Genomic DNA, 23,187 nt, shown 5'->3' on the forward strand with positions numbered 1-23,187 from the left:
ACTATTCCTAAGAGATAAAGGAGGTACCAGGGCATATAGGAGTTTTTGCTGGAAAAAAATAACCCATGTAGTCAAATATCAAAAGATTACTGCTAATCACAAAAAGCAGACATCTCAAGTTAGTGATTTTAGTGCCTTTCTTTGTATGAGAAGATGTAAGAGTCTGGGCTCATAGAAGTTATTCCTTTGATATGCATCTTAACTATTTAGAGCCAGTATCCTGTTTTTCTCCATCCAGAATTCCCCTCAGAGAACACCGCTGGAGTGGCTGGAGTGGCTGCAGTGGCTAATGGCTTGATGGTGGGCAACGTTCATTGCCTACTGAACTGGCAGGCAACTTTTTTTTTTTTTTTTTTTTTGGTCTACACTTCCAACAAACAGAATATGGCAAAGGTATGTATGTATATATGTGACTATGTGTATGTGATTGGTTATGTTATTATAATATTATACTGCCCATCTTGCTGGAGGCTGTCTCCCTTGCTGGCTTTGAGGAAGCAACTGGCCATTTTGGAGCTCCATATGGCAAGGCACTGAAAGTGGCTTTGAAAAGCAGAGAGGGGCCTCCAACCAATAAGCTGTAAAGGCCTTCAGCCAGCACCCAGCAAGAAAAAGAATTTCTCAGTTCTGCAATCATAAGACACTGAATTCTGCCAACAGCCTGAATAAGCTTGGAAGGGCATCCTTCTCCACTTGAGTCTCAGATGAGACTGCAACTCTGGTTGATACCTTGATTGCCTTATGAGACACCCCTGAGCAGAGGGCCCAGCTCAAGCAGCCTAGACTTCTGATTCTGAAACTGGGAGACAATGAATGTATGTTGCTTTAAGCCACTGATATTGTGGTAATATGGTTGCATAGCAATATATAACTAATATACAGCTCCTCAGTCTTTGCCTTCCTTAACCTTGCAATCTTTGAAGCATACAGGCTTTGAAGCATACAGGCCAGTTATTTTGAAGAATGTCCCTCAGTCTGGGTGTTTTTGGTGGAAATCCCTTAATCTAATCCTCATGATTAGATTCATATTTTTGGCAGTTAATGACACAAAAGTAATGTCATATCCTTCCCAGTATATTCTATTAAAAGGTATCTACTGTTGGTTTGTCCCAATATAAGTGACACTAAGTTGATCACTTGATTAGAGATATCCACAAGGTCTCTTTTTTAAAGATACTATTTTCTCATAGTAACTAATAAGAAACCTGTGAGGAGATACTTTAAGCTATATAAATACTCCACCCATCATCAAACTCTCACTAATTAGCTTTAGCAACCATTAATGATTTTCTAATTACATGATTCCTATTATATTTATTAGTTGGTATTCTACTGTAAGGAACATTCCTTTCTCTTCTATTTATTTGCTTATCTAGTTACTTATTTATTTCAGTATGGAATCAGGGTTTCTTATTTTGGCCAATGGTTTATAATTTGTTACTGTCAGTATATATTTTGATATTCCAACGGCTCCAGATTTGTCCATTGGAAGCCCCTTTCAGATATGTCCTCTGTTCTTCTGATATGTTGGCATCATTTTTAAGCCCTTCTTGTTTTCTGACAAGATTTTCCAGGCACATTTTGTACATTACCTGTCACAGAGCTAGAATTTTTCTCCAAAGACTCCTGCTTTCTTTTAAAGTAAAGAGTGGTATTTAGAAACCAAAATCTTCGTATTAAGTTTACTCATTGCCAAATCAATGTCATTGCTTCTAGTATCTCTCAGTGACAGAGCTGAAATATATACTGAGATAAATTTAACAAAATACATGCAAGACATGCACTAAAAACTATGACATTGCTGGGAGAAATTTTACAAGATCAGAATAAATGGATAAATATACTATGTTAATAGATTCTAGGACTCAACATTATTAAGATGTCGGTTATGAAGGTGTCTTCTGCTTAGCATCTCACAGGGCTGCAGTCAGCTTCTTGGCTGGAATTGTGGTCTCATCTGAGGCTTGACTGGGGAAATACCTGCCTCTGTGCTCACTCCAGTTGTAGGCAAAATTCCATTCCAGACTGAGGAATTCATTTTCTTGCTGGATGGAACTCCTTGTAAGCTGTCAGCTGGAGGCTGCCACAGCTCTTAGTAACTGCCTGCATTTCCTTGTCATGTGCGATTTCCTCACCTGATGCATGCACACGCGCACGCACACACACACACTTAATTTTTAACCTCCAATTCCATTTCAACACCACAATGTACCTTCTAGCCTTCCCTTTCGACAATGAGAAACCTAGATTCTATTATATGTGCAAAGACATTTACTCAATTTTCTCAAGCCTGGGATATACAGGTTTGCTGCAAAGGAATAGAAGATACTATGTGGTATTTTTTTTAAAAAAGAACAAGACAAAGTATTGGAGATATCTTGGCTTTTATAGTTTGTGTTCTTTTTTAGAAAAGAAATTTGATCATCCATGGTTTTGTTTGTTTTTCTAGTTATATGATCAAAACCTTTAGCAGTAGAGGTAGGTAAAAATCATGCAGAACCTTGTAAGCCATGTTAGAGAGTTTGGGTTTTATTCTAGTACAATGGAAATATGTTGGAAGGCTTTTTGTTAAATTGTTTGAAGTAGCATTAACATCATTTTCCAAGTTATTTCCCGGTAATGTTTATTATTTACTCACTCTTCAACTTACTCTAAAACAGCATGCTTAGATGTTTAGAGCTTAGATGCTTAGAGCAATCCATACCAATAAGTTAAAACATACATAAAATAATGGAGCAGATTGCGTTAAAGAATAAAATGGAGCTGAGGAACAAGAGGTCAGGGTAAGGTCAGTTCAAAATATGCTTAACTTTTAAGTACTTCAAAGTTACAAGAGGTATTGTTTTATCTGAGTTTCCTGGAGACTAGAAAAGTTTGAAATGCCTCATCCCCCATCCCCTGTGGTCTGCTTGCCTCAGGTAACAAGCCTTCACAGTAACCCTCAACCCCATCTACACTACACAGAATTGAGACTCACTGATGGGAGACACCATGGATTGCTTTTCTTACACAAATTTTTCCAGAGCCTTCCTAGTTTTTGATAATTTAATCCTTTCAGGTTAGGAGAGAAAATGAACATTTCAATAGTGCCTGTTATAATCAAGGTAGCCAATCAAAGCAAGCAATCCAAGCCAAAAATTCACTCCATCTTTAGTAGGAAAGTAGAGTTTTAAATTATAATTGCCTTCCTGAAGGGAGAAATGCATGGATTTCCACAGGGAAAAACTGAGCACTGAGGAGAATGAGTCTCTCATTCATGAGTGCTGTAATCACTATGATAGAACATATTAGAAGAGAACTCTTATTTTAAAATCTCATATAATTTATCATGCATTACTTCATACTCTGCTCCTTCGCTTGTTTTTTTTTTTTTTATTGATTTGTGGCTACTTATGTACAACAGTAAAGTTTCAGAGAAACTTAAGTTACAAAAAGACAATTATTCAATGCAGGAAGTGTAAACCATTGCATTGGGGGGTTGGAAGACATTTTTTTAAGTTCTCATATGATCTATTGAATTATGTGTTTCTATGTAGTGAGTAATGTCTTACATTCTTGCCAAGAATATTTTGAAAGGAGTTTGTTAAAAGTATGTTAGCTAAATCACTTTTGGTGTATCACTGCAAATGGTGTCATTCACACGTTGTGAAACACACAGCTCCAGATTTAATTCTGCCCAAAAAATTAGGTCATTGCAAAATACCATATTAAAACTACAAATGCCGTACAGAGAAATAAGGATGAGGATAAAGCAAAGGAAGACACTAATTCTTTTTTGTAAAGTATGATAGGGATAGGACAAAGGATAGGAAGGCTGAGCCGTTTTAAACGGATACTTTTTTCGTGGTTGTGTGTATTAATTTCGGTTCAACATAAATGACGAATTAATTTAAAATTGGGCTAACTGGCTGCTCTGCACTGTACCCTACTCTCAAGTTAACCTAATTGTATGGAGACACCCTTGTTTTCTGACTTCATACACAAACCATCCATGATTACTGTTTCAATTTATCTTTTCCTTCTTCCAGAAAATCTTTTTCCACTCATGAAAAGGAGTTTATGCAAATTAAGCCCTTGATGCAAAGGCACTTAATTTATAATTATTGTTATTATTATTATTAACATTAAGCACGAGAATGGCTTTGTTGGAAGTTAACCACCAGGACCCGCTAATTTGTTTTGGTGACACACGCCCCAACTCTCCTTAGCCGGGCGCGGTCGTTGGCTGGGGCGCTTTGAGCCACCGCGATGGCTGGGCTCCGGGAAAGATCGGTCCCGGCTCCTCCCAGACCGACGCGCTGGGCTGGCGGAAAGCTAGGCGGGACGGTCATTGTTCTCCTAAGCTCGAGGAAGAGCGCCCAGGCTAGCACCATCTCTCGCTTTCGGGCGAACTTTCCCTAGCTACCGCTTTCTGGGCTTGGGATGGGTCTCCACTGCGCGACCTTCCCTTTCCTAGAGTGGGACGCTCAGCGAACACACCCACAGTCACCTTTGCGCGCTCGTCTGGAGCCGGCTTGGCACACAGCGCACCCCAGCGGCCGCGTGGCCACCTTCTAGCCCTGGCCACTTGGCTTCCGGAGAGCTCGCCAGTAGCCGCCGTGGCCGCCTCGGAATCTGGAGACTGCGAGAGCCAGATCCCAGGGAAGGCGCGGAGCTGCTGCACCCTGCCCCGCCCGCCACACCTGGGAGCGGTGAAGACCGGGAGAGGCGGGGCGCGGCAGGAGGCTGGCCCTGTGCCGGAGCAGCTTCGCCGAAAGCCGGCCGGACTGCAGCTAAGGCGAAGGGGGAGGGTCTCCAGGCAGAGTGCCGCTCCTCCGAGGGAGGGACCCCAGCTGGGGTGGAAAACCAGCACCAGCGAGCAGCAGAGACGCGCCGCGCTGATCATGGAGCCGGCCGGCCCCGGCTCCGCGCGCCCGCAGCAGCAGTGGGACCGGGACTCGGTAGAAGCATGGCTGGACGATCACTGGGACTTTACCTCTTCTTACTTTGTTAGGAAAGCCACCAGGTAAGAAGAGGACCCACAGAAGACCCGGCCGGGGCATGGAGCGTGACTTGGGGCTGGTCTCCCTACCCTATTGATTTTTCCCTTTCGTTAACCATTAAACAGCCTCGGCTCTCAGGCCCTTTGCTTTTGAAGTAGGTCCTTGATCCTGTTACGGTGTAGAGACCTCTACTTTTAGGCGAGTACAGTCCAAAAACCCGAGAGTCGGATACGATCCAACCTGGTCACAAAGTTCAAATACAAGTATGTACGTGCCGCCCCCCCCACCCCCACTCCGGCAGTCCTGATATTGTCTGGGAGTAAGATTATTTTCATATGTCCGCGTTCACGGGCCTTCCTCTGGCCCTTCTCTAGCATCCTGGTTTCCCTAAATCTTCTTAGCGAAACCAAAACAGTTTTTGAGCCCCTTCCCTGCAGCTCCGGAAGCACCATTTCCAACGCGGTCCCTGCGGCTGCGCTCCTCCCCCCGTCCCCTTTTGCCCCGGCCCTGGCGGGGCGGGGAAGCCCGGGTAGGGGCGAGACCACGGGGAAGCCCAAAGGCAGCAACATGCCGGAACCTTCCCAGAGTGAGTGCTGTCGCCTTTTGCCCCCCTGCAGTCCCCTGATTGTCCCGCGCTCCTCCTTTCCTTCGCTTTTGCGCGCAAGGCGGCGCCGCGGTACAGGCTACGCGGAGGGGTTTGCGGCGCGCACACAAAGGACACCGGGGAGGCTTGGCGGGGAGCAGACCCCGAGAGGTGTCAGGACCCGCGTGGCCCGAGGCGACCCCAGAGGCCAGCTCCTCCTGATCCGGAGCCAAGCGCCGGGGCGGCCGTTGCAGAGGGCGGGGAGGAGGGAGCCTGTCCTTTGGGAGGCGGCGGCGCAGGGGGCAGTCGGAGCGCGCGTGGGAAACGCTCGCGGGAGAGTTGGAGAAGAATTGAGACTGAAGCCGAGGGAGTAGGAGGGTGGGGTGGAGAGTGAGTGGCGGACGGGTGCTTACTAGCCTGAGGAGTTGGTGCGAAGCCGGGGCGAGGGCAAGGCTGCTGCGCGTGGACTCGGGCTGACTCCCGGACGCACGCCTTTGGAGAAAGGGCCGGAACCTCGCCGTCGCCGGCCCCCGGCAGCAGCCTTCGGGTAGTTGGCGCTGGCCGCCTCGGCCGGGGAGGGAGACGCACGCGGGGAGGTGATGGTGGAGGAGCCGGCCGGGGCTCGGAGCTGGGCTCCCACCCGCCGGCGCGCGGCTGCGGCTCAGCCGGGCGCTCCCCGCCAGGGGGCGGCGCAGCGCGGGGCAAGTGGGCAGCAGCGGGCGGTGGCGCTACGGCGGGGGCGGTAGAGGAACCGGCTTCGAGTCGCCGGCCTCACCTGGGCGCGTCGTCGCCCCCGGGCACCTCCTGGAGTCTAGGGGCCGCCGAGGCCGCATGGTCTACACTACGAACTTCCCACCTTTGCTATGTTGCCTTTTGGAGACAAGACAAGGTACTTCCTTCAGCATCCCCCTTTCCCACTTTCCCCAGGGGTGCGGTGGGGGCCGGGTGCTGGATGGTAGCGCCCGCGTCACACCGACGGGGCAATGCTTCATTGAAAATAGACTCAATGATATTTTTGTTTTCCTTTCCTCTTGCGGATGTATTGCTTTGAAGTCTTACATAGGACTCTTTAACCCTGTTTCTCCTATCGAGCGTTCAGAGTTGGTGTTGATTTGATCATTTTCAGGGGGAGGGTTAGCCGAGACGATGGGTTCGGGACAAATCTTCTCTCTTCTGTTTAATTATTACGCCTTCCTTTTAAAATCCTCTTCCCCGCTTTCGCCTTCCGTTAAAATACTAAATCTGGAGCCACCAGAGGATAAACCCTGAATGGAAAGTGGTTTCTTTTCAAAGGGTACTTTTCAGCGAGTTTATAGGGAGGCAGTAAGACCATCTTAAGTCTGGAATTATCGATCGCTGGGGACCAACAGTTTTTTAGAGGTTACCTCCTCCGAGGCCATCTGTCCCCAGTTTCCTTTCACTCTTTCACAATTCCACCCTTCTGCCCTTATTGAATTATAGCGTATAGAATGGGGAGTGGGCAGGGGAACTAGGCTGATTTTTTTAAGTGTGGGGATGTTCCTTAGGCAGATTATTAAGAAAGAACAAAATTATTTGTTTTAAAATAAAATTAGGATAAATGTCCTTTTTCTTTTTTTCTCCCCTCTCCCTTTGAAGACATAAATTTGAGATCGGCGGTAGTTTTTAACTCACATAAAAACATTTCACTTTCAGAGCCTGCCAAAACTTTAAATGTAACTTTTTTCTGAAAGTAAATTGAAATAGTTAAGTTACATTTCTTTTCACATTATTTTTTCTTCCAAGTAGAATAGGATTAAAATCCCAATTCTCAAAATTACACTGCTTAGTGTAAAATTTAGATCAGCTGAGACTCCATTAAAGGCTTTTTCTTCACTTAGGGTTTTTATGTTATAGTTGATGTTGACAATAGGCCGAATGCTTTCTATGATATATATGTGTGTGTCTGAAGAGTTTATGTTGCGTACAAGTTGGAAAACGAAAGTGTAAGATATTCAAGAGTTGTGCAGGCCCTCAATTTTAGAAGGTATAAAGCAATGAAAGTTGTCAGTATGAAGAATATAATCTAAGGCTTGTGTGCAGCCAGAGGTTTTTTTTCAAGAAACAATATTGCAGTTTGAGCTTGTATTTGGTGGCATTAATTGGAGACTTAAAATAAGAATGAGAAATTGGACATTAGTTGATTATAAAAACGCAAGACTGCTAAACCCAGTGTGATTCACATGATTGTGGTAAACTTATTGCAGACACTTTAGCTTTACAGCTGAGTTTTGTTTTGTTTTGTTTTTAACAAGAAACTGGCATTACTTTGCTTTTTTCTCTTTTGTTATATTTTGTATGTGTAAAATGAATACTGCATGTGATTCAGGAAGCCCATGAAACAATATTTGTGTAGAGGCATTTGGCATGTTTTAAGATTTAAAATAAATTTGAATTCACTTAGACTGGCCATCTGTGCCTATAAACAGGCTCATTGATTGAACTATTTCTACATTATTTGATTTAATTATTGTTTAATATTCATGCACGCTTCTCTATCCCTATCTCCAGACTGAATCATATGCACTCAATAGTAGTCATTGAATGGAAGGAAAGTTCTGGCATTCCTAAACTTTCATTTAAACACCTGTGAATTTTGATTGGCCTTAAAGCAATTATTACCACTATGTTACATTGTTTGCACATTGTTTCCAAAATTACCTTCAAAGACAGAGCTAAGCACCTACCTAAAAGCTATAGTGTGAAGCACAAAAATAGGTGCTTTTTAGCAATCACAACCTGTTTAAGTAAATTTGAGTGTCAGTTGAACAATTCATTGCATAAGCAACTGGCATATAAATCAATTTGAGGCTAGAAACTACAACCTATGGAAAACTCCCACCCTTGCCATTGTAGAAAATTTTTCAGTCCTTCAGGCTTGAGATGCTGTATTCATTAAGGGCTTTAATGCTCAAGCATTCAGAGATGAAGCCTTTCTCTTGCTAATGACACTTTAACATCTGTTGTTATTCTTGACATCTTAGTAGAATAATTTCCCTTTCATTAGTTTCTAATCAGCTTTGTGATTATGGGCAATGTTTTAGATCATTTAGTATTATAGGGGTAATATGATTGACTTTGTTGCTTTTGTTTTGTACTAGGCAAAAGCTTGAGAATATTTGGCATATACTGGAAATAGGAGATAGTAAGTGAGGACAGCTTTTTATGACTGCTTGGGTCAAAGTCCAGAAACAGAAGTTTTACACTCCTATGTAGTTTTTCTATGATAGACTTTTTATTTGACACTGCAAAGCTGTAGTGAATTAGTTGATGTTCCGGGTCATGTGTTTGGGATTCTTTCTTTCTTTTTTTTTTTTTTTTTTTTCACCATAGTTTTTTTCTCATCTCTAAAAGTTGTAATGTTTTTATTTGCAAGATATTTATCTTCAAATCAGATGATGGGTGTAAAATAAATATTGCTATTCAATCTTAAAATTTTTTGATCATCATATAGGAATATAAACTTTTCGCAGTTTTCAGACAAAAGGTTTGTTAAGCATGTTTTGTTAAATAGTCGCTAGTGTTGAAGGTAATAAAACCCTGTGGGTATTGGCTCAGTCTGACTTTGATACTATTTCTAATATTTTTATTATGGTAATTCTGGTGCAATAATGTCCTTTTATCCTTGTATTACGTATAATCAGGGTTTATATAGCCAGTTCTAAGGTAACTTTTTTAGTGCCCTAAAAGTGCTCATGTGGATTGAATTTGGATAGGATTGAATCTGGAAAAATCCACAGGAGTCTCTGAAATGATGTTTCTCATTGCTCATAGTGTTCTCAAAGTTTTGTATTCAGATCCAGTTCAGAGCCCATCTTACAAAATAATGATTCCCAAAACTGTGGTAGAATTAATGCAGTGGCAATTAGGCATAGATATCTCAAAGTAAATCTATTTGCTTAGTATAACATAAACTTAAATAGGCTTCTGGTACAATTCAGTAGCTTTTTTTTTCAGTTTGTGATCTGAAGATTTGTAGAACTTGCCAATATTTTCATAATGTCATCTTCAGCACCTAAGGATGAGCAGATTTTTAGCCTTTTGATTATACTGTGCAACAAAATTTCCTTTTTAAATAGTTCCACCTAAAGAAATGATTTGAGTCTGGTTTCATATCATTTCTTTGAAAATCTTTGGAAGTGCTTTCAAGTTGGATAGGTAAAGCTTGTACCTTTGCCCTTACTGATTGCAGAGAATATGTCTTACTAGGTTGCATCCCTTCCTCTAGATTTGAAAATGCAAATTAACTGAAAATTGCTTGAACTTCCTAGTACATTTTAATAATGCTTGGGAAATTTTTTTTTCATAATTGAAAACGCTTAAAAAAAAAAGAACTGCTTGGTATTTATTAGTTTATCCTCAGAATAGTTTTCAATCTAACAATTCATTAAACCTGTAACTGTTGTGTTGAGTTAGATTTGTTCTTTGTTCACAGGGTTGATTGTAGGATAGAAACTTCCTAGTATAAAAGTCTTTAGTAGGGATTGAGGGCATTAAATAAATCACTGAGTTGATTGATATTGAAAGGTTAAAAAATGACTTAATTTTTGAATTTAGGATGCAGACTAGATATTGACTTTGCAGGATTTCTATGAAATTAGTTTAGCTGGACAGATATAGATTCAGTTGACTAGCGTTATAGCTGACTGATGTAGCCTTGGAAATATCTCTTATATCTGGTTCTTAGTTTAAAAAAAAAAAAGCCTGTGAAGTACATACCTAAGAATAAAAATTGAAGAAACTTTTTCCACATGAGTCATTCATTTGATATTTAGCTCTGTACTGTTATTTATTGACTTGGTATTCTCATTTTATTTTGAATCATTTTTTTTTCATGGTGTAAGTGCTTTATTCATTTTCTCTAACTGGTAGGAATTTGTATCTTTTGCCAAGGAAATTTAAGGCAGGTAAAGCAAACTGAATATTAAGTTTATAAGAATGATTCTGATAAATATTCTAAGAAGCCTTTAAAGATATATATATTCATATCCCCTATTTGTAGTTTGTAGTGAACATGCTTTTTAAAGTCTTAGGTGCCACTGTTCGTTTCTGTATTTTTTGAGACATTTCCCTTGATTCTGAATTACAAAGTAAGATTAACTTCTTGCAAACTGTCTTCTCTGAATAATTTCATTACATGTAAACTTGGGAGAAAAGGGCTCCCCATCTGATGATTATATCCCTAGTGATAACTATTTTTTTAAAAAATAGTTTCTGTTGAATAACTGTGCTGAGGCTATAAGAAGAGAAAAGATCATGACCTTTTAGGCTGATGAAATAATTATAACATACACACACAGAATCTGTGAACTTAGAGTTGGAGGGGATTATGTAATCCTGTGTTTCTCAAACTGAAGTGATGTTCCCCTATTAAAGACAGACATTCTTAGTGATCTCCAGTATCTTAGTGAGAAAGTTTTTGGTCACAAGTGACAGAAACCCAACTGAACTCATATAAAATTGACTCACATAATTGACGAGCCTGGGGGATTGATGTGGATATGAAATTCAGCTGATGAAATAATTTTGTCAAGATTCTGTCTTTCTGTCTGTAGATCTGTCTAATCTGTCTGTCCTTCCTTCAGTCTATCTATCCATCCTTTCTTCCTTCCTCCTGTCCATCCATTCATCGATCTATCCTTTTGGCCCTATTTTTTGTTGACTTTATCTCCTGCATGCTTTCTTTATGTACTAGAAAAGTTTCTTGCAAGTTTATGTGGATCTTATACTTCTGATGTTTGAGAAGTACCATATCTATATCAGTCCTCTCAAAATTATTTTGGCCTTGCATCACTTCTCTGCTCTGGACCAATCATTTGTCTGGAAGAATAGGGTTGTCTCACTGCCTTATTGGGGCAGGTAACCCATAGTGTGATGTCACTGGGTTGGGGGAGCAGTCCCAAAAGAAAGTGATGTGAGCACACCCAGAAGTTCCAGATATCTGCCATACTTAGTATTGACTTTGTTTTATTTTAATGTTATTTAAATATGGAATTCTTAAGAGTAGGTATAATTTAATCATAGTTATAGCATTTATGCAACTATAATGCCAAAATAAATGTATAAGTTAGTTACAAATAAATTGATAAAACTCTAGCCAAATGCAAATTGACAGCATTCATTAAATCATCCTTGCAGAGTGAATATGGCCCCGAGTACCCAGTGTGGGTCTGGTGAGATCAGCTTGCCTTTGCTGCAGTTGCCCTGTGATGATTAATTTCTCCCACTGGGTCTCTTAACAGTCATGAAACTTTTATTCCTGTAACACAGCATACCAGCTTTTGGGTTTTATTTGGCTTGAAAGCATATTTGCATATCGAGTCTACCTCTTTTATTTTCTCTTTATTCCAGAACCATTGGGCGGCAGTAGAACACAATATAAACCTGACCGCTAAAATTGCAGGATAATATTTGGTTATAAGGTGGTAATCCCAGTAATAAGGTATACTTCTTCCACCTTTTTTGGTTTTAATTGTATTATTATAAAAACACAAAATTAAAACATTTTCATAGAAACAGTATAGACATTCAAAACATACTTGCTTTGGACTCTTAGGGCTTCTCATACCTCAGTTGAGACTTGCCAGTCCAGTCCAGTCTCTCCCATATCTAAATTGCAAAACAAATCAGTTTATATATTTACAGCATAGATTTTGGTTAGTGTGTTTTCTTTCAGATGTAAGTAGGTTTTCCTTTAAGGAACATTTTTTATACGTGATTGTACATGCATGGAAAATTACAAAACATGTCACTTACAACTCTCAAATTTGAATGTAAAACCGTATGAAGCAGTTCTGCATTTTATTTATATTTTGTCCCAATATATTTTGTCTCATGTTTCAGAGCTGGAGAAATCTCACAATATTAAATAACTTTAGGTAGTGTTTGTTTCCAGTCCATGAGAGAAGCAAGTGAACTACTCACTGTAGCATCAGAATAGAGATTATTGGCAAAATTACTTGGAGGTGCCCCAGACCTCCCCTGTGTCATTTAAAACCCTATTATAGTGTGTTAATCTTTTATTCATCTAAACCAGTGCTTCTTAAATTGGATGCTCTTTGGCATTTGGTGGTGTCACTTCTTGTTGTTGTGAGAAGCTGTTTACCATGTTGTAGGATATTTAACATCCCTGGGCCCCAGACACTGACAGTGCACCCCAATCATTGTGACACATATTTCTAAATGCTTCCCAAAGACTGGCACCACTGTTTGGTTGGAAGCCATTGTTTTGAACCGTTTAAAATTTATTTCTATTTATGGTGGGTAAGGGCCTCAGATAGGACAGATTTAAGCTTCAACACCAGAGCTACTTCTTTCTAAGAGTATGACCTTAGGTACTTTATTTACTTTGTCTATAAAATGGAAATGATAGCATTTACTTCTAGGGTTCTTAAGAAATTAAAAGGAAATAATGCATATTTCCCTAACTTTTTTTAGAGTGATTTTCAGTAGGTTACTATTTATTTTACCTTGAGAATCATCAGTGTCTTAAATGTAAGTGCAGACTTTGAGAGTCATTCCCTTATTCTGATAAGTGAGAATTAGAACAACAGAACAGGGATTTAATAGACTTTGTGACCTTCTCATTTTTCAGATGAATTTTTATTAATGTTTTGAAGAGAACCTATTGTGGATTGTGTGAGGTACTGGAAAGGGAATTGGAATGGGAGTCCAGACCTCCTGATTGTGTTCCCAGCTTTGTGGCCAGCTTAGGTTAATAAAACTTGGCTTTAAAATGAGAGATGGGAGGGCGTGAGAAATCAAGACAGAGAAATTCATAAATGAGTTTAAAAACTTCTCTCAGTTCTAAGCATTCTTGATTCTCACCCAGAGAGCAGAATATCAGCTTCTTAGATGGAACAGTTTCCTTCTCTAAGTGTTTTCCAATTACTAGTAGTGGCTCCAGGTCAAGTTATACAAACACCACAACTAAAACTGTGTAAAATTAGGATCCAAGAGCAGGAAAAATATCTAACATTATATTTTATGTGAACTATTTTTTGTTTGTGTTTCCTGCAGATAATTTTAGCCTACTTCTAAATAAGTTATCAATGATCCCTTTTCAGACAGGAAATTAGTATGCTCTTTGTAATTCTGGTTTTAGGGGTTAATTCACATTAAAAAGACTAGAGAGAAAGGAAAAGGGGTGATGTTTTAATAGAAGACTCAAAAACATGATCATGCATTGTGTTTTGTGGCTCATTCAGGGCCTGTACCTTTTTACTCTGTTTTGTTTGTGGCACCCTTCAAATCTCTCCAAATGCTACCACTCAAGGGTAGCATCCTCAAGGTCCAGGTATCAACCTACTACTTATAGAATTTCCCCAAGGAAGTCCCCTTGGGTAGGAACTAAAATGGACCAACTTTCATCCCCAAATCTCCTATAGCAGAGTGTTAAAGTATTGTTTTATCAAGTATTAAAATCACTCTCCAGTTTATAATTATGGTTATTATGAAATATTGCTATGATTGTCATCATTGGTGATTAGTTGTATACTTTATCACACTTGTTGTCAAGCATTAAAAATGTTTGACATCTTGAAAAAAATCATCCCTCATTTTATAACTTACTTTTTAAAAAATTTCTGAGTAGTAGTAGAAAAACAAGTTATGTTCTAGCATTGACTCTTCTCAACTAAATGTTCAGCTCTTAATATTCAGAAAATTATGTCATATTTGAGTGTAGTTATTGGTCTAGGGAGCCTGTGTTTTTTCAGTTCTAATTTGAAGTGCTTCCACATGCATTTTCTAACTGGACTCATATATCAACTCTGTGTGGTGAGTAAAGGAGTAAGAAATCTTTCCCCTAATTAAAAATGAGGAAACTGAAGGGCAAAAAGAGGTGAGAGTTGACTGACCTCGTAATCGTTGCCTCCTGGCCTATTGATGATGTAAGCCATTGTAGGCATCTCCATGGCCTTTGTGGCCTGTTAATTACAGCTGCCCATTTTTGCAATGAAGAGCTTGTACATCAGGGAAAGTGAGCTCCAGAGAAGTTGTGATTGGTTCAGTCACACATCTGTGTGTGGTCTTGTAGCTGGAATTGGATGGCCAGTTTAGTATTCTTGATTTTATATACCCTGCTGAAGACAGCACCTAGCACTTCATGAAGAAGTTAGAACAGGCAGTGTTTTCCCTGTTTTATAGAGGAAGAAATTGAAACTCAGAAGAAGAAGAAAATTGCCACTGGTCATAGATTCCATTAGTAGCAAATGCTAAGATATAGATGAGGATTTAGGATTTATGGCTGAAAACCACAGCCTTTCGGTACTTTGTAGTTGCAAGGATTTTTAGCAATTAGTCAATATCCCATTTATAAGTAGGTTGCAATTTGCTTTTTCACTATTAATTATATGGTACGTTTTTGACAGTAAAATGAAAAGGTTTGATTTAAGGAAGAATTTTATGCTACAGGGTATTAATCCAAGAGCTTTTAAAAGGTTCAACTATCATACACGGGATCAGAGTGTGGTACACAGGATCCTTTGTGTTCTTTTGATGATAAAATCAGTATTAGTGATTTGATAGCTTGGAGCTCATTAGTATGCTTCATAGAACACCTTACCTTTTCTTTGTTGTCTAGCTACCAGCAGTTTCAGTTGGGAAAAACAGAGTATCGAATGACTAATATGGCCAACTAAAATACAAGACACCCAGTAAAATCTGAATTTTAGATACTACTTATACTAAAAAATTATTCATTTTTTAATCTGCAACTCAACTTTAACTCAATGTCCTGTATTTTTATTTGCCAAATCTAGCAGCCGTAAGAATTACTCTTTTCTTTAACACATTTATTAATACATTCTTTTCAGTGCATCTTTTTAGTTTTATAAACCATGGCCTGTCTTCAGGTAGACATGGGATTCAGTCAGATTTTTTTCAAGACACTGTCGTTAAGAATCTTTGTTCTCTGAGTCCCTTGAGGCAGTGTTTTTACCTCAGTGGTTTAGTGTGCCATTCTTTTATGATCTGGACAGAAAGAATTAAGTTAGAGAATGTGTTATTATTAGTGATTTTATTCTCTTTTTGCCTTGTGTGTTTAAATTTGATTTTGACTCTTTCAGATGCAGCTAGATGTCATGGTGTGTTTTCTTCATAATAAGCATCAATGTTCTGAGAACTTTTACATTCTTGTAGGCCATAAGACCTGGACTAGGAGACCTGGATTTGATTCCTGGCCTTGCTACCAACTAGCAGAATGTGTTTAGTTCAACCATTTAATTTAGCTGCATAATGCAGAAAATAGGTTTAAACAGAATAGTGCTTTTTTCCCCCTTCCAATATCACTAATGTAAATACTTTTCAAAACCTCATTGAATCAAAGAAGAGAAAGGAGGGAAAGTAGAGATCCTTTCCCAGGCCACAGGAGTGATTTGTCCCGTCAGAAACCGAGTTTCTTGAATCCCATCTGGTATTTTTACCCTCGTATTTGACATGTCCATCTTTCCATCTTTATTCATTTGTATGCAGTTACATATAACTTCATATGATAGAAGAATTCAGGATGTATATAAATTAACTTCAGGACACAATATAAACTTCACTTTGGGGAGGAGAAGTGACTCTGTGATTTGTCTGGGTTTGCTCAGTCCTGCCTCCCTCGTGTCCACCATAGTCCCAGACACACTCAAGGGTCTTCATGAAAATAATTCACTCTAGAAAAAAAGGACACTTAAAAGTGAATCCAATTAAAATGGTAAAATATCAATGAAAAGTTTCGATTGGAACTTTATCTTGAAAAATGGAACTATAAGTTATGAAAGTAAATTTATCTTATTTTAGATTTAATAAAATTTAGGTTATAATAAAAACTCCAGGCTAATTTGCAGAATAAACAATTTTCTGGCAAGACAGTACTGTGAACAGTATGTTTACTTCTTGTTTGACTTTTGCAGCGTAATCATAAGGAGTCTTTTTTTTCCCCCAAGATAGTTTTTTTGAATTAATATTTGAAGACTTCATGAGTTTTTCCAAAAGCCTTTCTTAATCTAGTTATTTGAAGAGAATTTGAAGAGTCTTTGTTAATGTAGTTATTTGAAGAGAATTCTCTTTGCAGGTATTTATTATGTTATTGTCCTTGTTGATTCTTCTTTTAATTGTTGTCTGGTCTTTAATTGGGCATAACCCTTAATTATCAGTGGTTTTATGGAATATTGGAACAGTTCTCAACATCACTTTTATCTACTAGAAATTCTGTATCTTATGTAAGAATTTAAATTTCAGTCTGCAGGTGATTTGTATTTGCAGAGACTGAAACATTAAAAAACAATGAAAAGGAGATGATAGACATTAGTCTTAAGGAGGAAGGCCCACGTCATACAGCAACATAGGTCATGCACTGCAAAACCTCAAGGGCTGCCTGAAGGGGGAGACACGTGAGAGACGATTTAATTTTATTTGTGGTTGGATTATAGGTGATTGTTTTGATGTTATGACAACGTGTTTTCCTGAGCAGGCCTGTATCTACAGGGACTCAGATAATCAATAATGTGGTCATCAGAAAACCCTTCCTCCCATGACTGGTAGTGACTGAATGACTGACTATACTAGATGTACTTTTCCTGTGTCATTTAATACTGAGTTCATCTCTCCAAGAAAATATCTAGAAATGAAACACTTTTGAGACAATTAAATATAGTAATATAAATCACCTAACAAAGAATTTGGGGGCAGTGGCTCTGCTTCAGACATAGATTAGGCCCTGCAGGGTGTGTGAGGGGAAATTAGCCATGGTCAGTTATGAGGCTTACACCCAAGGGATAATGAACGTTAATAGCCAAAGCGCAGTGTTGATTTTCTGTAACAAATATTCCAGCGTTCAGATACGCAAAAGATCATTGCCCTTTCTAATGTGATTAATGTGGGAGCCTTTATTTATTTATTCATTCACTCAAATATTTATCGAGGATATACTACATGACAGGCTTTTTCTAAGGACAGGGAGGCAGTCACCAACAAGACAGACAACTATGAATTTACATCTACTTGGAGGAAACAGACAATAAACCAACAGATTAATAAGCAAGAAAAATAGACAAGAATAAGATCAGATAGTGTTGGGGGAGGAACAGAATATGCCGGGGCCACATGAGGTGGAGTGATCAAGGAAGGCCTGTCTGCACAGGGGATGAGGGAGCTGTGCCCAGCCAGGTGCAGGTGAGGAGAGCATTCCAGACTGGGCGCCGTTGAGTTTGGTGTGGTTGAGGAGCACCCAGGGGTCAGCGTGGGTGAGGGGGACTGTGGTGGGGGTTGAAGGAGTTTGGGTTTTATTCTCAAGTCAGTGAGGAGCCAAGAAGGATAGTTAAGATGTTAAGGTTTTCTTTGTTCAAAGATTATTTTGGTTGCTGTATGGAGAATGGATTGAAAGGAGACCAGTGTAATAGACTAGTTAAGGGGCTGTGGCCATAGTCCACTGGACCAGGGAGGTATTACAGGAGATAGAAATGAACAGATTGGGGTATAAGGTTTTGGAAGTTGAGTTGACAGGACTTGGCTGCTGGATTGGATGTGAGAGATACAGGAAACAGAAATTCAGAGTAATTCCTTGATGTTTGGTTGAGTAACTAGGGCAGTGATGGTGCTATTTATTAATATGAGGAAGACTGGCAGGGAGTGAGGTTGGAGCAAGGTAACAGGTCGGGCATTAGAATTCTGATGTCACCATTTTAAGGTGTCTGTTTAGACATTCACATGGAGTGGTCAAGTAGGTGGTTTGACTAAAAAATTAAAAAGCTGATCACCAGTTTCCAATGAGAAGAAATAAGTTGAGGTTTTAGGTTTGTAGCTGAAATAGTTAAAATGCCTATTTTTATATTGATTTGACAATTTAAGTTGTATACATGTATTTTTAAATCACGTGAGATATCTTAATTTAAACATATTGCTTTTTTCTTTACATTTTACAAAACAACTTTATTCAGATGCTTCCTGTACATTTCTGACAGATTCACATGCATTTCTGACATCAGTGTCTTTGCCCCACTACCATGATTTTGGTTAAGTTAGTGCTTTCCAAAGTATGTCCCCTCATTTCTATTGAAGTCTTTGAGATACAGCATTATTTTAATATCATTGTCTGCTCTCATCATGCATTTATAAAACATTAGGACAATTATATTTTTAAAAACTCTATGCTGTAGGTACACACTGGAGATCTGTGCAGTCTATTTACCTACTACATTGCTTTTTAAAGAAAGCTTTAAAATTTATAACTGTATCTAACACTTGGAATTATTGGATAATCCTGAGGTAATCCTGATAACATCTGTGTTATCTTTTTTTTTTTTTTTTTGACCCATTTCATTCTAGATCAGTACCATTTCAGGGATATTTACCAAACAATAGATTGTTGGTCAAAATAAAATAATTAAGGGAACATTCCATAAGTGTAAGACTTAGTAGAGACTCCGAAAAAAGGCAAACTCTTCTCTTTCTGCACCTTTTTTCACTTAATTATAATTCAAATCATCATTGATATCAGTACCTATGACCATTTTTTAACGTCTGCCTAATGTTACATTTATAAATGTGCCATGATGTGATTTGCCCCCCTTCTATAGGTGGTATTAGGTTGCTTCTTATCTTTGCTATAACAAGCAATACCACAGTAAATAAATATCCCGGTGCTTCCTTTGCCACATGTGAAAAACCTCTGGAACAAAGGATGAATGTATTTTAAAACTCGTTAGATGTTGCCTGCTTGCCTTCTGAAGAGGTGATTATCGCCTACTTGCCTTCCAAGTAGGTGATATCAATTTTTACAGCAGCCAGAAGTATTGGAGAGTGTCTGTGTCCTGACACTCTCCAAAACGGTGCATTGTCCAACTTTTTCATCCTGGCTGTTTGGTGAAAATGATCAATAAGCCACTGTGGAGTGGAGGCTGCATTGCTCTATAAGACCAGTTCTTTTAAATATCCTCGGTGGTAGCAAGTTTTTGTCTTTTGGAAGTAAATTTTAGTTTTGGAAAAAGTCAAGTCTAATCCTTAAGATATATATTAAGTTAGCTGTTTCTTCAGATTTGTTGTGGTTTTGCTTGTTTTGAGAGGAAGGCTTAGTGAAAAACAAGATCTAACTTTTAGATAAAACTAATATTCCTATATGGCTTATTAATTTCTTTTAGAAGCTAGTTTCAGAAGAAGAGTTCCAAAAATGTCTAACGTAATAGCACCATCAATTGGTGTAAGATTACATCTTTCCAGGTGGAATTACTTGAATTGAACAATAATCATTTGGATGTGTATGATCTGGTATATTTATTTTAAAAAATCACCTACTGTGAATGCTTTAGCTCAGCTAGATTTCTTCATAGGTTGGCACATTAACAACATAAATAATTTCATTCCTCTTGGCCTGAATTCTCTAGGCCAGTTATTGCCTACTTTTTAATTTTCGCCCTTTATGAAAGGAGTAGATAATCTAGAAGAAGAGATCATCATTTTACCATTACTTGAACAAGCATTATTAGAATGATACTAATAGAAGTCTATCTTTCTACTACATACCAGATCAAATTGTTTACATTTTCCTTTTCCCTTTCTAAATATAATCTATATGTAGTGCTATAGATAAAAACTATCTAAAAATTAAGCATATTGGCTAGCCAAATTTAGGTAAATTTTTAAAAATATTCAACTTCAGAACAAGGTGCATTTTAAATAGCACATTATTTTCCATTTTTATGTTCTCCTAAGACTTGTCAGATTTTTTTTTTTACTTTGATACAAACTGATTGTGAGAGGAGCAGACTTGACACTTGATGTGTTGTAAACATGTATCTGAAAATATATGTATATAGAAGTCAGACCTTATTAAAATTTTCATTGAAGCAATTGTCCGCCACAGTTTTTCCAAATAAAATTGTCCTAAATAAACCATCTTGTTTTTATTTTCTATGACAAATTGGATTATAATCTCATCAGTTTACCATGAGGGGATTTTTAGAAGCTTTACGGTGAGGACAGCACCTTCTCTCCTTAAATGTTTAATGTGTGTACATGTTCTTTCCTGCAGAGAAATGGTCAATGCATGGTTTGCTGAGAGAGTTCACACCATTCCTGTGTGCAAGGAAGGCATCAGAGGCCACCCAGAATCTTGCTCTTGCCCCTCACAGCAGAGTCCCCGTGCAGATAGCAGTGTTCCTGGAACACCAACCAGGAAAATTTCTGCCTCCGAGTTTGATCGGCCTCTTAGACCCATTGTTGTCAAGGATTCTGAGGGAACTGTGAGCTTCCTCTCTGACTCGGAAAAGAAGGAACAGATGCCTCTAACCTCCCCACAGTTTGATAATGATGAAGGGGACCAGTGCTCCAGACTCTTGGAATTAGTGAAAGATATTTCCAGTCACTTGGATGTCACAGCCTTATGTCACAAAATTTTCTTACACATCCATGGACTCATCTCTGCTGACCGCTATTCCCTGTTCCTCGTCTGTGAGGACAGCTCCAACGACAAGTTTCTTATTAGCCGCCTCTTTGATGTTGCAGAAGGTTCAACACTGGAAGAAGCTTCAAATAACTGTATCCGCTTGGAATGGAACAAAGGCATTGTGGGACATGTGGCAGCTCTTGGTGAGCCCTTGAACATCAAGGATGCGTATGAGGTAAACAACGAACTGTTAGTACAGAGTGGGGGTTGGGAGTGGAACCTGGCTGGGGCATTGGACAACTACTGTGAATAATGGGGAGTTTTGAAAATGAGATGTACTAATTTGCATACTTACTTAAAATGAGAATGTATGGTAGGAACTTTCCCATCTTTTAAATGCCAGAATTCCTTCACTGATGGCTAAGTCAAGAATAAGAGCCTGAGAGAAATCTTGTCTTGTTTTTCTCTTTAATGATAACTTAGCATGGCTCATCTCATAGTTGTATGCTTTCATCTTTTTACCTGATGACTATACACATCTCTATCTGTGTTATCTCCACATGAACTTCTGACGATTTTACTCAGATTCCAAAATGATAGGTCCCCAAACAGTCAGAAAACCAAACCTTCTAAAATTCACTTATTCCGTTAATCATATTCATTCATTTGAAGCCCCATTGATACCAAAATCTGATTGTCTTTCTTTCCATCCTTTCTTTTCATTTCTTTTATTAAACAAATAAATTTATGGATGTCTTCAAAAAATGGAAATTTTTGCCCTAAAATAATTCAATTGGAAGATTCGATATTTCTTCCACTTTTGGTTCAGTTATGAACAGGCCTTTGATTATGGACGTAAAAATTACACTGTATGATTCTTCAGATTTCTTATTTAAAATTATTATTTTGTTAATAGAATTAGGGGTTTTAAACAAAGTATCTTAATTGAATGACACTTGGTATGCTTATGAATTATGTTCTACCACTTTAATAGAATAATTTTTCTAACTCTATTGTAGTAAAGTTTCCATAGTATTGCCAGCTTGAGGCTCTGCTGTGTAATTTGAGAAGTCATAGCTATTTTATTCACCCCTGTATTCCTGATGCCTAATATAGTGCCTGGCACATAGAAATACTGTATTTATAAATATTGATTGAGAGAAAATTATAGTAGTAAAGATAAGTAAGTAGAATAGAAAGCAGGTCATAATAGATGCCAGGGAAAATGTGTTAGGTTCAGGGAAGGAGATCACATCTAATTGGGGAGATGGAGAGAGGTTTCTTTGAGGAAGCAATGCTTGATAAAGACCCTGGAAAATGGATAAGACCTGAATAGATTGAGTTGTGTGCACAGTGAGATCCAAATGTGAAGAGAAATTTGAAGAGGAGACAGGAAGTTGGACCATGTGGTGCTTGTATGGAAATGTGTGCATAATAGACAGTTTAGATGTTGAGGAGCTACTGGTGATTACTGGGGTCTTGAATTCCAGGCTGAGGAGTATGTATGTGATTCAGAGCCATGAGGAATAATTGAAGGTGATTTGATTCTGACTGTGTTTTAGAAAGATGAATTTTATAGTGGTCATAAAATGAATTAGAGGGGAAAATCCTGGACACCGGGAAGATAGGTTATTTTAATAGTCTGAGTAAGTTAAGACCTGAACCAGGGCGCTGGCCTTCAAGATCAAATAGAGCGAATGGATTTCAGATGAAGTTGAACCTGCTAGACTCAGCAGCTAGTAGGAGATGGAAGTGAGGAGAAAAGAGGAGTTGGAGATGACTCAGGTTGTGAAGTTGGGTGAATAATGGTAACTGGTGAGGAATACCGGTGGCAGGGATCTGCGGGGAGATGTGATAGTTCACATAGGTTAAATTGGGAGATGTTTTTCAGAATCTGTTCTCTACAAACAGTTTTTTCCATTTTGATTCTTCATGGGGCTGTCTCCATGACCTCTTTGAGCTCTGTAGTAACATCACACCATAGCAGCCTCCAGAGGGGTATTAAGGACGCAGCTGAAGGATTGCTGCCAAATTTGCAGAATTCTGCTCCTGTCCTAGGTGACAGCTGGGTTTCCGCTTTCCAATGGCACTATGGTCCCAAGTATGGTAGGACCATAAATATGGTTCAGCTTTGCTGAGAAAGCCTTCATTTGTCTGCGTGGTCCTGAGATTCTCAGCCTGAAAATTTCTCCACTTACATGCATTTTGTTTAGTCTGCTTACCATCTTTAGAGTTTT

At 38.9% G+C, this 23,187-nt stretch overlaps 1 protein-coding gene across 4 annotated transcripts in view; it reads left to right on the forward strand.

Annotated features, from left to right (window-relative positions):
• The first annotated feature begins 246 nt into the window (after positions 1 to 246).
• The window catches only part of PDE5A (phosphodiesterase 5A), a 127,780-nt gene continuing 104,839 nt past the window's right edge, over positions 247 to 23,187 (forward strand). Inside the window, exons 1-2 of one of the 4 annotated variants that reach the window (XM_045514983.2) lie at positions 247 to 393; positions 20,597 to 21,185. In XM_045514983.2, coding sequence (XP_045370939.1) covers positions 20,601 to 21,185 — 585 coding nt within the window. In that variant the 5' untranslated portion in view covers positions 247 to 393; positions 20,597 to 20,600. Of the gene's footprint in view, positions 394 to 4,306; positions 5,006 to 5,426; positions 5,569 to 5,643; positions 6,455 to 20,596; positions 21,186 to 23,187 lie in introns of those variants that run through there. The other 3 variants (XM_010952599.3, XM_010952604.3, XM_010952602.3) reach the window with 3 other exon arrangements.

Source organism: Camelus bactrianus, chromosome 2, assembly GCF_048773025.1.
Source record: "Camelus bactrianus isolate YW-2024 breed Bactrian camel chromosome 2, ASM4877302v1, whole genome shotgun sequence".
Lineage (NCBI taxonomy): Eukaryota > Metazoa > Chordata > Mammalia > Artiodactyla > Camelidae > Camelus > Camelus bactrianus.